The sequence below is a fragment of the Heliangelus exortis genome, chromosome 20, assembly GCF_036169615.1.
Source record: "Heliangelus exortis chromosome 20, bHelExo1.hap1, whole genome shotgun sequence".
In the NCBI taxonomy this organism is placed as follows: domain Eukaryota; kingdom Metazoa; phylum Chordata; class Aves; order Apodiformes; family Trochilidae; genus Heliangelus; species Heliangelus exortis.
The window spans coordinates 5,682,780-5,698,623 of NC_092441.1; the positions used below are offsets into that span (position 1 = coordinate 5,682,780).

General features: G+C 44.3%; 1 protein-coding gene across 2 annotated transcripts; it reads left to right on the plus strand.

The window, feature by feature from the left end:
* Window positions 1-7,493: 7,493 nt before the first annotated feature.
* Window positions 7,494-14,944, plus strand: LOC139805663 (putative ANKRD40 C-terminal-like protein). Of its 2 annotated transcripts, XM_071764268.1 has the most exons (5): window positions 7,494-8,101; window positions 8,697-8,845; window positions 10,332-10,820; window positions 11,347-11,522; window positions 12,263-14,944. In XM_071764268.1, the coding sequence occupies exons 1-5, from the start codon at window positions 7,968-7,970 to the stop codon at window positions 12,404-12,406; spliced, it is 1,092 nt and encodes a 363-aa protein (XP_071620369.1). In that variant the 5' UTR covers window positions 7,494-7,967; the 3' UTR covers window positions 12,407-14,944. The 2 variants fall into 2 exon arrangements, with proteins under 2 accessions (XP_071620369.1, XP_071620368.1); XM_071764267.1 differs by lacking the exon at window positions 10,332-10,820 and having other exon boundaries at window positions 7,600-8,101.
* The last annotated feature ends 900 nt before the right edge of the window (window positions 14,945-15,844 follow it).

Sequence of the window (15,844 nt, forward strand, 5' to 3'; positions counted from 1 at the left end):
GCCTCTCCAGGAGGTGCAGAGCAGCTCTCAGTGACTGGGCTTTTCAGCAGGCAACAAGCACTGGCTTCTCCAGACAACCTGCAAGTCCCAGAGCTCCTCTGAGGGTTTGGTATCCAAAACTTTACTATAAACAATAGTTAATTTTCACAAAATGGAACTATTTCCATTTCTGCAAACATCATGAAGTCCTTTCAGAGTCAATTCTGTCTCCTTGGAATTTAAATCTAAATTAGGACAAAATTCTTTCTAGCTGAAGAGTTATTGCTTTCATTTGTCTTTGCTGGCTGTGAGCAGCCCTGGCTGGTGCACAGTCTGTCCTCTAACTGTGCTCAGGGTGTGACCTCTGCCAGAAGCTGTCCCCTACCTGGTTCTTGGCCATATTCACAGCCTACCCAAGGTGTGAGCTGTTTCACTTCACCCTGTGGACTCTTTTACCAGCAGGTGCAAGGCATTGCACCCTCAGCATTGCTTGACCCAGGTGAGGGCCATCAGAAACAGTAAATCTCATCTGGGCCACTGACACCGTGACTCAAAATGCCCAAGAAAGATTAAATGCAGCTCTGGGCACCAGATCAGAACACAAGAGGTGTTCTAGAAATCCAGTGATGTCTGCAGAGCAGTGATCATCTACTTCCAGTGCTCTTTAGATCAGCCAGCCAATCCTGCCTGCCCTGGCAACAGGATGTTTGTCTCCACTTAATGGCTTTTTTTTTTTTTTTTTTTTTTGGTCACTCTTTCTGATTTCAGCTAATTCAACGTACATTTTTATTTTGATCTCTTCTTGTATGCGGAGTGAAGAGTCCACCTGCAGCCTCCATCATAGCAGGGCTCACTGAGATGCAGCCCCTTTCTTTTCCATGGCAGGTTTGAAGATAACCAACCCCTGCCTGCCTGATGGGGTGGTGGCTGGCAGAGTGATTTTAGGTAACGTTTATGAGATTCACATGGTTTTATCATTTTCCTGTGCCTCCAGGGCCTGTGCATTGGGCTCATTTTGCTATCTAACCAATTGCTAGGATTGTGTTTTAATGACAGACACAGCAGGCTGCCTGTGAGCAGGGAGGTACAAAGGAGAATCATTAGCAGGAGTGTTTCAAACGAGCTCTGTAATGCTCTGATTTTTCTCCGATTGAAGTCGATGGTAAATATTCTGCTGACTTCAAAGAGGAGCAGGGTGAGGTTACAGCCAAACACTCTTGGAAATTCCACCCTGTGCTTGATTTTTCCTGACCCAATGGCCAGTTCAGTCAGCTCTGCTTCCACAAAGGAGCTTTCAGGAGTCCTGTAAAAGCTGCCGGAGTGATTTTAGCCTTGGGTTCACATGGGAGCAGCATGTGAATTGTGGCAAATCTAGAGGACGATTCAGGCCTCCCAAGTTCTGATTTCTCTTTTGCAGATGTCTGTCTGGCATTGCTCTTGCTCCCTTCTCATTGACTGTGGGGAAGTTTAGGGCAATGAGATTTCTAATCAGATACTTCAGCTTGATGGAGTGAACTCCCATGGTGAGATAGAATGCTCTGCTACCCTCACAAAACCTTTGCCTTTGCTGTGCATCAGCCATGAGATGGCCTATGTGCCTGGAAAAGCTCTATATTGTCTCTGCAACCCATGGCATGAGCTGTGACTTTGTCCCTTCCCAACACAGAGAAAATGGTATTGAATTAATTTTTCTTTTGTCTTTCTCTAACAATCGTTATAAAGCTCTGCATGGTGGAAAATCAGATTTTCCCATGCATTTCCACAAAGGAATTTCTTTTAGGAATCAATTAGATTTCTTGATATGGAGTTGTTACCTACACAACACCCTTTCCTGGCTCTGCCACTTTCTTCTAAGAGCCTAAACTACTTGCTCCCTCCATGCCACAGCTTCCACCTCTCTGAAGGGGACTGTAAAGCTCTCAAGTGGGTCAAGTGACATCAGTTTGTCTTTTAAACCCCTACTTCTTGCCACTGCCTCAGAAGTGATGGGTGAGTGTGAGGTGTGATTTGCTGCAACCCCAAAACTGTCTGAAAAAATGACAAATGCAAAAATTGCATCTACAGCCATTTCTTCATGTGTCTTAAGCTGCAGTTTAGGCACAACCTTTTCTAGCTCACACACACATATTTTTTTTTTTTTAAACTTTGCTGTGGCTGGAAATCTAATACTGTTACTGTTCCAGAACATATACTTGGTTTGTACTGTCTCAGCTCCTTTTTGATTTCTTTGAGGAATCTGGTGTACCAGTGGCCATAGAAAACCAGGTTAGTGCACAGTAGAGGCTTTCATGGCCACTAATCTTGATGACAAAATTATTTGAACAAATACTTTTGTGTCACCAATATATATTATGTAAAACCTTGTGACTTTGATTATGTGTCTATAATACAGATTAGTCTGTTTGGGTGTTTGGTGCTGACCTCCAATAAGCTCCTAAAGTATTAGCAAGAATTTGCAAGTGACAGGCAGGCAGAGGTGCTGTTCTGCCTAATCCCATTCTCCAAACTCTGACTATATATGTCTGAAAAGTTTTTGTTGCTTTCCTTAAGACACTGGGTTATTTCTTTCTCTGCTCCCTCCCTCCCAACTGCCTTTGTCCTTCTCTCCACTGCTTTGATGTATCACAAATGCTGGAAGATTTAGCTAACCTTATGGATTAGAGCCAGGAAGACAGTGAGAACAAATTTAGAATAAGAGGCAGAGAATGTACCAGCAGGGAGGTGATGCTGTCAATCTCCATGGAGACCTCTTTAGTTACAGCTTTGCTAATTACTCTGTTGAATTGTACAGTGGTTGGTTGAAAGCCCATCCCGGTCAATGGAGAGTTATTAATTGACCAGCCCTGTCTCAGGACCATGAAGGGTGCACAGGGCACAGCCTCAAAGTGTCACTGGTTATGATTTGCATTTATGGATTTCTCCTTGATGACCAAAACACAACCTAAGGAGAGTCCAGACACCTTGATCTGGTCTCCAGCGTGAGCTAAAGAAAAAAGCTGTGCAGACACAAATGTAGAATTTGGCTTAGCAAAATAAATTTTTTTTTTTCCTTAGGAATGTAGGTGAACCATCTCCATCATCTTGTTAGCAGTATGTGCACTTCCCACACGAGTCAGCTCCTGTGGGAGATGAACTGGGACAAGATCCACAGAAGCTTTTTGGCTCTGAACACCTAGATAGGACATGGCCACATGCAGGAGTTGGGCAACTACTTACATTTGCCCCATGTTGCCAGGATGAGCCTGTTCATAGAATCATAGAATCATAGAACTGGCTGGGTTGAAAGGGACCTCAGAGCTCATCAAGTCCAACCCTTGATCCACTCCCGCTGCAGTTCCCAGCCCATGGCACTGAGTGCCACATCCAGGCTCTTTTGAAATATCTCCAGGGACGGAGAATCCACCCCTTCCCTGGGCAGCCCATTCCAGTGTCTGATCACCTTCTCAGTAAAGAAATTCTTTCTAATGTCCAACCTAAACCTCCCCTGGCACAACTTGAGACCTCTTGTGCCCTCTTCTCTTGCTGAGAGTTGCCTGGGAAAAGAGCCCAACCCCCCCCCTGGCTCCAACCTCCTTTCAGGGAGTTGTAGAGAGTGATGAGGTCTCCCCTGAGCCTCCTCTTCTCCAGCCTCAACACCCCCAGCTCCCTCAGCCTCTCCTCAGAGGATCTGTGCTCAAGTCCTTTCACCAGCCCAGTTGCCTCCTTTGGACCTGCTCCAGGACCTCGATATCCTTCCTAAACTGAGGGGCCCAAAACTGGACACAGGACTCGAGGTATTTGGATCCACAGCACTGCAGCTCAGGCTTGTCATTACTCGAAGCCAAACTGGCTTTAGGTACTAATCCACTGAACAATTTCCAGTTGTTATCAAAAATCTATTGGACTTCTTAACCACGAGTCCCTGAGCTGATGTACCACCCCCCTCAAATTCCAGTTCTCTGCCTTGTTTGTTACAAAATTATTTATTTGGCCTACAAATAGGAACGATGTTAAAGTAACAAATGAAAACAAACAAAAAAAAAAAATCAGCTGCACACCATGCCTCGTTTCTAAAGGATGCTCTAGCACATCTTTCCCCCACAGATAACCATTCCCCCAAATATCAACACCATTTTCCAGCCCCCATCAAATTTCACTCCATGCTGCAGGCGTGTGCATGTGTGCTGCTCACACCGCCTGAAAAATCTCTTTTTTAGGCACTCAGCTTTCCCTCAAGCCCCTGTGGGATGTTCAGCAGGGCTGAAAATTCCCTCTGAAAATTGCTCTGGGATTCAGGGAAGTTCCAGGTGCCTAAGACCTGTCCTACATCCCAATTCTCTGCACTGCCAGCAATGTAATTCCTGAATTTGGTGAAAGGAACCATGAGTTAAGGTCAAGAGAAAGATGATCAGTGAGCTCCCTGCAACTTTGCAGTTCACCAGGAGGATTTCTTTCTCTTGTGGAAAACAGAGAAGCTAAAGGAAGGGCTGAGCCACCCTGCCTCAGGTGCTCATCATGCCTGATATGAGATAGCTGGAAGTTATTGAGTTCAAAGCTTGTTACCTTTATATGCTTTGAACTGTGAGGCCACAATAGGCATCTCCAGAGGATGATTTGTCTGTGCTGTCCTAGGGATGCCCTGGGAGAAGCTGAATCAGCCTCTGTGCTGCAGGTTTCTTCCCAAAGGCACAAAGCTAGCACTGGGTGATGCAGGCTCAGCCTTGATAATGTGGGACTTTGAATTTAACCTGATTCACCTACAAAGTCTCACAGGGATTTCCATGAGGCCATCACAAAAAACAATACAACAGTAACTGCTTCTGCCATGGGACTTTGACTTCCTCCTCTGAAGCTGTCTCCTCTGCATCCAATCACATACTGAAAAGCTCAAAGTAATCAGTGTTAATTAGTTTAGACCTAGGAGAATATTTGGCTTGGCTTTCCATGAATTCCATCTTTATTCTCCACCAATCCTAAACATTTCTCCAAGCCTTAATGCCATAACAACTTCAAATCTCTCTCTCTGTGTATTTGTACATTAATATAATGTTTAAGGTTTGTGACCATTCCTAAATCTTATTTCTGATTTCCTTACACAAGTGCAGGGTTGGTTGAAATTGCCAGAAACATTATTTTGGGGGGGAGGGAACTGGATGTTTCAAATACATTTGTACAACTGTATCACCATGTAAGTGGAAATTATGTCTGCAAAAAGATGTTTTATAATAAGCTTAAATGACTGAGAACTTGGATAAAGGAGTTGAGCAATGAAACCTGAAATGCAAAGAGAGTGAAAAACTTCATGAGCCTTTAAAAAAAAAACAAACAAGGAGCAAAGACCAAACAGACAGACCATGGTTTCTCCAAAAAAGGAGAAAAGAACCAATCGAGAGGTTCAGTCACAGTCGAAAGCTTGCAAAAAGGCAGATATTAAAACTAAAATAATAAAATCTGGAAAGCTTGCTGTGAGGACAAAGAATGGCCCATCTCTCCCTTGTGGTTACTCCAAAGCAGCAGCAGGATGCCCAAGCATCTCACAGCTAAGAGCTGGATGGCCCAGCAGTGCCTGCAGGCTGGCAGAGCTGCACCCAGGGCTGGTGGAGCACGGGGAGCTCTGAGCACCTGCAAATCACACAGAACACAAAATATCCCCCCCACACCCTCTCACTGGGGCTCAGAGCTCAGGGTGTTCCTGCTGAAGGGTATTTAGGAGGCACATCTGAGAGGCAGTGACTGCCTGGCTTTTGCTCAGCTGATTCCTGAGCTTGGGTGGGATTCCCAGCAGCTCCCAAAGGTGCTGGGATGACCCTGTGCTCCTGCTGTGCTCTGCAGGGAGATGGGTGCATGGGACAGGATCCCAGGGGACTGCCAAGCATGGGTACAAACCCAGCTGCCATATGGGAAAGGCAAAGGATAGAACACCACGGGCTTGGCTTGGCTTGGCTGGGTCTGGGTGTGTGCAACACGAGTGGTGAAAAACGGGGAGGGGGCAATGCCCACGAGGGGCTCTGAGGCTCAGGGCACAAGCAGGAGAGCTCACGGTGGCCGTGGGGAGGTTTGAGTCAAGGGAGCTCACTGCTAATCCTCTTCTACACAGTCTTTCTCGAGGGAGAAAAATCTTATGACTCTGGGGAGAAGTACATTGTGTAACCAGGCAATGGTGAACCCGAGTTGCATTTAACAGGACTTGGCAGAGGAGTGAGGGAGTAGGATCCTCATCCTGAGAGAGCGTGAGAGAGACCATCCCAGTGCATCCCTCGCTGGCTTTGAGTCCTTAAAAGCCCTGGTGTGGCCTTAGGAGAGGAGCTGGAGTAGAAGAACAAAAACACAAACAAACAAAAAGAATAAAAGCCCCACGACCCTAAAGAAATCAGCTCACTCTGCAGACTTTTCCTGTGCTTGCTGTTGAAACAGTGCATAATGTCTCTGCACTCTGCAAGGCTTTGAAATCCACAGGATCAAAGCCATATGGACACACTATGGATGTGCTGAGACTAATTTAAAGGCCTTCTGCAATTACAGCAAGAACAGCAAAGGCACATTTTGGTCTCCTCTTGCTGTTCCACCATGACATCTAGTGGCACCGTGCAGTTTTACTGATGAACTGATCTGGGGTTTTGTTTTCAGTCCTGCTCTGCACTTGTCTCCTGAATAGCTTTTCCCCATCGGTCTGAGAGATGTTGTGTGTACCTTTCTGAATTTAATAATATAGGATTGCTTAAAGTGTCTACTGTTAAGCTTCCTAGGGTGTGTTGCCATGTCGCCACATTTCTGTGCCTGGTCCTTCTGTTCTAAAACTTTATGCCACAAATGCTTAAAACAGACAAATAGGGCTAGAAAATGTGATCATTTCCTGTGGATACTTTGCAGAGATGCTGGGGGGTTGCTTAGAGAAAGGGCTCACCTCTGTCCCTCACGCTCTCCTGAGTGCTTAAAAGGAAGATGATCTTTGTTTTGAAGATTTATTTATATCAAGAGATACTCAGGAAATGTTAGGATGGTAAATGCTGCAGGTGTAGTCTTTGCATAATTGCCACAACTGCTAAACAGGAACATCTCAGTCTGGAGAGGCTGCAACCCAAATCCTACATTAAACAGTAGGTTAAAAACGATGTTGCTAATAACAAAAGTAAGTAATAAAGGGTAGGCAATGAAAGAAAACAACAAACAAACCCAAACAAACAAACAAACCACAACAACAACAAACCAACAAGCAGCAAAACAGCTCAGTGCCAATTTCTCATTGCTGGCAGACACTGCTGCCAAAATAACAACCCTGGAGTTAAAAAAAGAGCCCATCAACGAAGGCTGCAGGGATTTAATCATGAGCATGAGTGACACCCCAGAGAGGAACCCTGGGAATGGGGGGTGCCGGGGCTGTTGGTGCCAGGAGAATCTCTCCAATGGGTTTTGCTCCCAGCCCATGCTTTTGAACCTGGCTTCGGGGTATCTGCCCAGCTCCAGCCCATGGCTGCCTCATGGTGTGATGGTTAAAATCGCCCCGAAGAGGGCAAAGCCGTTTAGATGTGCGTTTTTCTGAGCTGGTAATTCCCATTCGCAGCTTTTTGCCTCTTCCCCAGGAGGCGTCTCCTCTCCAGCTTCTCAGCCCTCATGCTGTGTGCACGGCAAGACAGCCGGGAGAGACCTTCAGAGGAAATGCTTCACTTTTGGTGTTTTCACCCCGTCCCGACCCCGGCACCACCCCAAGGCTTCGGGGTCCGTTCCCTCCCAGCCCCCCGGGGCATTCCCCCCGCCGCCACCCCGCCCCGGCCCTGGGCACAAGATGGCGGCGGCCGTAAGGGTGCCCGGCGGAGCCGAGGGCCGGGGCGGCGAGCGGCGGGGCGGAGAGGGCCCGGCGGAGCGGCGCTGAGGAGGCCGCCCGGACCGCTGTCCCCCCGTGACGGGCTCCGGCGGCCCCACCGCGGCGGGGAGGGGCTGCAGAGGCGGCCGCGGCCGGGGAGGGCCGGGGGGAACACTCTGCCTGGCGGCCGCCGGCCCCGGCATCGGCGATGAGCGGCGCCGGGGAGGCGCGGGAGCTGGAGGAGCGGCTGAGAGAGGCGGCGGCGCTGGGGGACCTGGAGGAGGTGCGGCGGCTGCTGGGAGAGGGGGCGGACATCAACTCCCGCAACGAGATCAATGGATGGTGAGGGGTGCGGCGGGGCCGGGGTCCCAGGGAGCTGCGGGGGGGTTGGTGCGGCCTCCCGGGTGCCCGCGGTAGGCCCCGGGTTCTGTCGGGTCCCGGCTGGGAGGTTAGAGCTGCCCTTGGCTTGCACGGGGGGTCTGGGCAAACGTGTGGGACTCGGGGCTCCCCACAGGAGGCGGGGTACCCCCTCCTTAGACATAGGGGAGAGCGGCTTTGAGGACACAGCTCTCCTCTGCCTTAGTTCTCCTGTTTACCAAAAAGGAAATGGTAATCTCAGGCGGCTTTGAGATTGACTTCTAAAGAGGATCATCATAAAAGGAAGCCACCTTCCTTCCACCTGTCACTGTGTGTTTGCTTGAGGGTGTTTGCTCAAGCTGCTGGTGTCCATCCACCAACACAGCTCTTTAGGCAGTGTGAGCAAGGTAAAAAAGGGTCTCTTCCCCTGGAGAAACAGAATCCTAACTTTATACAAGTGATACAATGAAGGAAACTGCCCCCAGCTGTTGTCACTCTACAGGCAACTCAGGTGAAGGTGAGAAGCTGGGGTGATAGATCCGAGGCTTACACCACAACTCTTCTGCTTCCTTCCTTGCAGGACCTGTTTGCACTGGGCCTCTAAGAGGAACCATGCTCAGGTGGTGTCCTGCCTGCTGGATGCTGGTGCAGATAAGCAGATCCTCACCTCTACAGGAGAGCTGGCTGCAGAGCTAACTTCAAAACCAGACATCAGGAAGATTTTGGGAGGTACCATTCCTGTCTTAAGAGTCATCCAAAATTCTCGGTCGAAAGACTTTAAACGTTTCTGGTTTTAGTCAAAGTTTGGCACAGCTTTGGGTGGGGTCATTGAATTTCATTAGATAGCTCTGATTTATAACTGTAATTCATACTCAAATAGACTTGGGGATACTCTGGTAGGAAGGTGATGTAAACAGAAGGCTTTTTGTTCTGCACTGTGTCATCAGGAGACTGAAGAGCTGTGTACTTTGGGAGACATGGCTGTAGCAGTCCTGTTTGCTCCCATCAAATTGAAGCTAGGATGCAGGCTGCACGTGGAGGATTTCACAGTTGTACAGTTGTCTGACCACAAGAGACCTTAGAAATCCATTCAGTGTAGCTGCAGGATTTCAGAAGTTAAGGCTTTTGAGCATTTTGCTTTACTGTGACTTGCAGTATGAGAAAGTTTTGCCCCATAATCCTATCTTCCTCTTTTTGTATACACAGCAAACCTAGTTAGATGTGACACCCCTGAACACTGCCAATGTGTATTTCCATCAGCATCTAGGTACTGTGCTCCAGATTAAAAGTTTTAAGTACTTCGCCTTTGGAAATGTTGATCTTCTGTCTTCTGCTAATTGTACTTAAATTGCTCTCTACAATTACATACTTTTACATCAACAGTGTGCAGTTATCTTAAACGAAGTAGCAGCTAAATCATGGCTAGGGTTACAACAGTCACAACTAAGGAATGGCATTGTCTTTGCATGAGCTTTTTGGGGGCAGGGTGCTCATCTCTTGGCCTTAGTTCATGGCAAATGATTTGCATTCTGTTTTTAACAACTAAACTGTCAAGTATATGTTAGTGAACTCTTTTCAAAGTTGCCTTATCTTTCTGTGTTAAACTTTCATGTGTTTCCTGGGGAATAAAATCAACACTTTTATTCTCCTTAATAGTTTTTATTCTGGGAGTGTAGTGCTGTTGAGCAGAGCTTCTGAATTGCTTTGACATTAGTATTACTGTCCTGTAATCCTCAGTCAGGCAAGGATGTAATTTGCTGCAGTACATTTACGCAAGAGAAGAGTTGGCTTGGGCATTACATCAAACAGTCACTTACCCAAAGAAATAATTGGTTGAATTTGTTGGCATGGGTCATAATTAACTATTTATAGCAGTGTTATTAAAAGCATTGTAAAATGAGAGTTGGGGGACTACCGGTCAGTTTCTTGGAAAATGCTGGAATAACCTGCTTAGAAATACTATTTTTTTCCCACTTTGCTTTTAAAAAACATGATACATGGCAGAAATTTTTAGATCATGCATTCCTTTTAAAGCTACTTGTTTTACAGGTATTACATGCTTATGAATTACTAGTATAATTCTTTGATTACCTCAGAATACGATGCAGTTTTAAGATACAATAGGAAAACTGTGTTCAAAATGAAAAAGATGTATCCAGTAACAAGGTGGGGCTTTTTCTCTCTCCATCCCCTACCCCTCATCTTTGCACTTCAGTAACAGAGGACGACGAAACAGAAAGTCAAGGAGTGAAGGCTTTAAATTTGCCAATTGTTGCAAACTACTTGGCCAACCCACCATTCCCTTACATCTACACTGAAGAAAGCATTCCAGAGGGCTTGGCAGAATCCCAGAATGAAAGTGCTTCCATCTCTCCTGCTTCCCAATGTGAAACTAGTCCTTGTTCATCAGCAACTCAGGTTGAAAGCATATGCACACCTACTTCATGCAATAGTGAAGATGATTTCCCTGTGCCAGATGCTGCAGGACAGCTGCTCCCCCCCCCAGCTCCAACCATGGCACCAAACCCCCCCCAGCCTGAAGCACCCAATGGTTCTGTGTGCCAGCCCTCTCTGCCCCACCTTGGAGGACAGGAGGTGGCATCCCAGCAGGCTGTCCCTCTGCACACTGATGGTTCACCCACTGGGCCTGCGCCAGCGTTTCAGCCCTTGTTCTTTACTGGAACTTTCCCATACAACATGCAAGGTACCGAAGTATCATTTCCCATCCTTTTATTATATTCTGTTCCATGTTCTTGTGATTGGGTGAAAGAGGAAGTTAAAGAATCACTCCGCTTTCAGACTCGTGGAATAGAGGCAGAGATGTTGGATTCTTTGGCCAAAAGCACCCAGAACATTTTTCTGCTCTGCTAAGTAAAATAACTGTCATACTGTATTTTAAAACGTGGTAAATACTTGGCTGTAAAGATCAGCCCAAGCAATATAAACATTCAAACTTTGTACCAGACCCTGTAGTATCTGTAGTACTACTCTGTAGTATCCACTAGTATCTAGTGGCCTTTGGATGGGTAAGATTCTTAACTTGGTAACCATGCTTCCCCCTGTACTGCTTTCTGTTCTAATGGAAGCTTCTATTAACTGCTCAGCAATTTCTTAGAGAAAGGACAGGCACTGTATTATAACCCATGAAGTCAAAAGATAATGGCAAATACTTTAGTGTTGGGTCTGAATGGGGGTGTTGTTTTTTCTTCTTTTTTTCTTTTTTCAATCAGAACTTGTGCTTAAGGTCAGAGTCCAGAACCTCAGAGACAACGACTTCATTGAAATTGAACTGGACAGACAAGAACTGACCTATCAAGATCTGCTCAGAGTGAGCTGCTGTGAGCTGGGTGTTAATCCAGAACAAGTAGAGAAGATCAGAAAATTACCTAATACACTCGTAAGAAAGGTAAGAATTGGAGCTTAATTTGACTTTGCAGACACCAGAGAAGGTATTTCTAAAGGAAAGACTGGCAAAACATTCCCGGCCTTGTTTAAAGAAACAAAACAAAACAAAACCTGACAAACTCACAAAATCAAAAGAATATTTGACTTTTCTTAAAAATTGCATCACAACCTAAAAATACTTGTTCAAATAGGCAGAGTATTTCAGCTCCTAAAGCTCATGAAATTATTACAGCTTGACTTTTTTTTAAAAAGATGTATCAGAAGCAGTGCATTAGTGTGCTTTTTATATAATTGCCATGCACTGCTTCACTGTTTATTTGCCTAAAAAGAACAAATATCAAGGGGGGGGAAAAAAACCTACAAATTGCCACGTGAATAATTTAAATGCATGCCATTAACAAACGTTCATTAGCAAATCAACATGCTCTTCTCTTCCAGAAATACCTATTCTGGAGGTCTGTAAATTCAATTAATTAGTTAAGTGATATGCACAAATTCAGTCAAATCATAATAAGGTAAAAATAAGAAGAAAAAAACATGCAGTTCCAGGGGAGAAAAACAACAATTGTGCTTTGAAAAAAAGGGTCTAGTGGTTGGATTTTTTTCTTTCATTATTTATTCCTGTTGTCGGGTGTGACCTCCCGTAAGTTTACTTTTTACTTCCTCTGGATATTATTTTAAATATTTACAAAGTAAGACCAGATATATTTAGAATTAATGCATAGTTGTGTTCTTTAAAAGGACAAGGATGTTGCCAGACTTCAAGACTTCCAAGAGCTGGAATTAGTTCTCGTGAAAAGTGAGAGCTCTCCTTTCAGAAATGCTGCATCAACTTTGACTGAGACACCATGCTACAACAGTAGAGCATCAAAGCTGACCTACTGACTCCTCTAGGTACACCTGGAGTATGAAAACCTGATAATTCTATGCTGCTGCCTTTTGAGGCAGTGAATTAAGCACGTGTAAAACCTTAAGTTATTGTTAGGGTTACTATTTTAACTAATAGTTTATCTTTTGTATTTAATATCCCCTTTGCTTTTATTTTTTTACTTGATACTGTATTCAGATAAGGGATACCTCATTTGTCTACTGAAATTATGTGCTTCCAATGTATTTCAGTGAAGTTTTTTGGTTGTATTTGGGAACAGAGGGCAGGAAAGACTTTGGTTATTACTACAGAAAGTTGAGTACTCCCACTCTTTCACCAAATGAGAGTAATGGAAAAGAGATTCAGTTTGTGTATTATGTATTTTTTAACCTCCTGATTAAGGTAAATGTCAGAGGGTGCTCTCTAAAAATTTAAAGCTTGCAGGTCTTTAATCTCTTCTTGCTCCTCCACAGACTTTTCCAAGACATATGGTACTGCCTGCTGGGGTCTGCAGTGACTGACAAAAAACTGTCACTGGGCTGAAAATAAGTGGAGGAAGAGCGTCCAGATTTAAATATGTTTCTTGCCTATATGAGGACACAGTAAATTTAGTGATGACACAAAAAAATATACGGAAGCCTCTCAATTAAGGAGCTATTTGAGTCACCACACAGGTTAAAGTGCCCATTCAAAAGAAACCCTGTATGTTACAGGAGCTTGAGAGAGGGCACCACAACTCTGTGTCTATGGCTTTCTTTTTTTTCTGAACAGTGGGAGGAAAATATGCATTACTCACACCAGAAGTCAGTGCTGTTAAGTCAGGTAATTTCTTTAGGGCCCACCCCCAAGACTAGGGTGTATGGTTAGTTTCTGCTGTGTAAGCTGTAGGAGAAGCACAACAGGATACTCTTGAGGCATCATAACTGTCAGGAGCATAACAAGCTCTTGATTAACCATACTAAACTGGAAGCACACACCCTTAGCAAATGAATAACCTGTCCCTTTACACACTGCAGTCTACTGTCACATCTACATAGTGTAAAAAGCTAAATGAGTACCAAAAGGGCTGAATGGCTCCTTTCAACTGATGATTTCAATGCTGTCAATTGATTTTTTTGAAAGAAAAACAAAACAACCCCAAACCTATGACTCTGGTTAAACTATAGACTGCTTAATGTACATTTAAGCAAGGCAGCAGTGAAAACATTTATATCTTTTTATGTGTGGCAAAAGTAATTATAAAGTACTTAAGTTGCAGCATTGCTGGAGTATTGACAGCCTGAAGCTTTTCCCATGAACATGGTAGTCTGCAAGTTACACCTTCGGAGGCTTTTTGTTTTCTTTTGGACCAAAAACCACATTGATGACCTTTGCACCAAAAACCTTAATTTGGTACTGGGTGGGTGGAGGGATGAGGGAGGGGGTTTGTTTTTGTTTTTCTGGATGTGAGCTGCTTCCCCCCCCTGCCCCCTTCCCATCTCCCCTTTATGAAGCTGCACTAGAGCAGAGCTTATGCACAGCTGATGCAGTGTTTGTTGTTGTTGATCTGAATTGTAATGTTGACATTCAGACCCAAAATAGCACAATCAACATGTTTTGGTAGGAGCAGCATGGCTGCTGCCCTGTCTTAGCTTCCTGCAGCACAGCTGCTTCAGCCTTCAAGTGGCTCCTCCAGGCAAGGTTAGTAAGGGCTTGCATGTCAGTACAGAAACCCCTCTGCTACAAGAGATACTCAGCTCTGGGTTCAGGATCTCACCAGGTTACTCTAGGCTTAAAATTCTTGCTTAGCACATTGAAAATAATTATAATCTTTTCCTACTTGCTGCATATACATTTTATAGCTTAAACTCTGCTAACTCCCTCCCCCTTCTCAATCCTGGCCCTTCTCCCCAGGAGCTGGGCTACTTCAAAGCCCAGTTCAACTCTTGGTAAACTCAAGACTGTGACCCAGTGTGAAGTAAAATTTTCTAACTATGGCTCCTTTGTTTTTCTTGTAGGACAGGAAAGGAGTTTTCATTTTAACAATTGTATATTTATCTTTTCAGCACAGCTTGGAGGCTAGTTCAGATTATGTGCAATAACTGTTGGAAAAACAGTAGTAGTTAAATGGCTCAAAATTTAGAGTATCTAATTTCTTGTGAGTTCTTTTGTTCAGGAAATCAGTGTAAAGACTGCCTCCACTAATGACTAAACATTCAGCTAGAGAAGCAGCTGGTTTAAAGAAAGCTTTATTTGCTCTAGTTTCCACTAAGAATAACTGTTAATGTGGCAAGACTAAAACTTTAATCATGATATGACTGTAATAACAGTAAGTCTATGCATTCAGAGAAATATTTTTGTATGTTTTATGCAGTTTGATAAAGGCACACTAGTTATGTTAACAGGTTTTTGTTTAAGTTTGTTTGGTTTTCTTTGAACACTAGGCCATTGGTATGACAACTGAAACTAAGTTTACAATACTTACCTTTCTTCCAAGGACAACTTTTGTTTGCACTAAACTTGTACTGAATTGACATTGCTACTCTTCACTTACAATAAAATATCAGTTGTTTCAAGTACTTACTCTTCTTATTTTCAGAGGGTGAAGGAGGGTATGATACATGGTACTCTAGAGTGGAAAGGGTCCTCTTAGAATTTTAACACAACATTGAAAAATCATGGCTCAGTACATTTTTAACACCCAACATAAAACTTGTAAGGCTCTCAAAACTAGTATGGACAAAGCATGTGGGAGCTGCTGACTTAGATAAGCTATTTCTTTTTTCTTAGCATTCCTAGAGATTATATTTGAGCTCTGAAGATGGCAATTTTCACATAGATTAATCTGTTGTGGGGACACTCATTCCAGTCAAATCTGAAGTTAGTCACTAGAAAAGCACTGAATGCTCTGCTTTAGAAAGAAGTAAAAAAGGGACCATGGCTGCCTGCACGTGGCATTGCTGCTTATCAAAACACAGCACTCCATTTCACCAGAGGGACCAACACGTGGGTCCTTTCCTGAATGTACCTCCACAAACAGAAGATACAAGGCACACCAAGATTAGAAGCATCAAGTTACAAGAGTGCTTTGCTGAATATGACTTCAGTTATGTGTGTGGTCAGTTCATCAATACTAATATGAAGGTGAATGCCTTTTTTTAAAAAAAAAAAATAAATTAATTCAATGCTTCACAGACACATCACTGTCTCTGCAGCTGAGTAATACACACTGAAGTTTCTTCCAACAAGAACAATTCTCTCTACACTACAGCTTCACCAGAGAGCATAAGGCTTGTCTCTCTTCCCTTGTAACACAGGCTGTGCATGCTTACCAACTGCATACAGTTGTTAAATGATGTTCCAAACTGACCCTACAATGCTCATACAAGGCAGTCTAATGGCCAACCTCAGCAGTGCTGTACAAGCCTGACTGCTTTTCTAAAGGCTTAAAGCCTACATTCTTATTGCAAGATTTC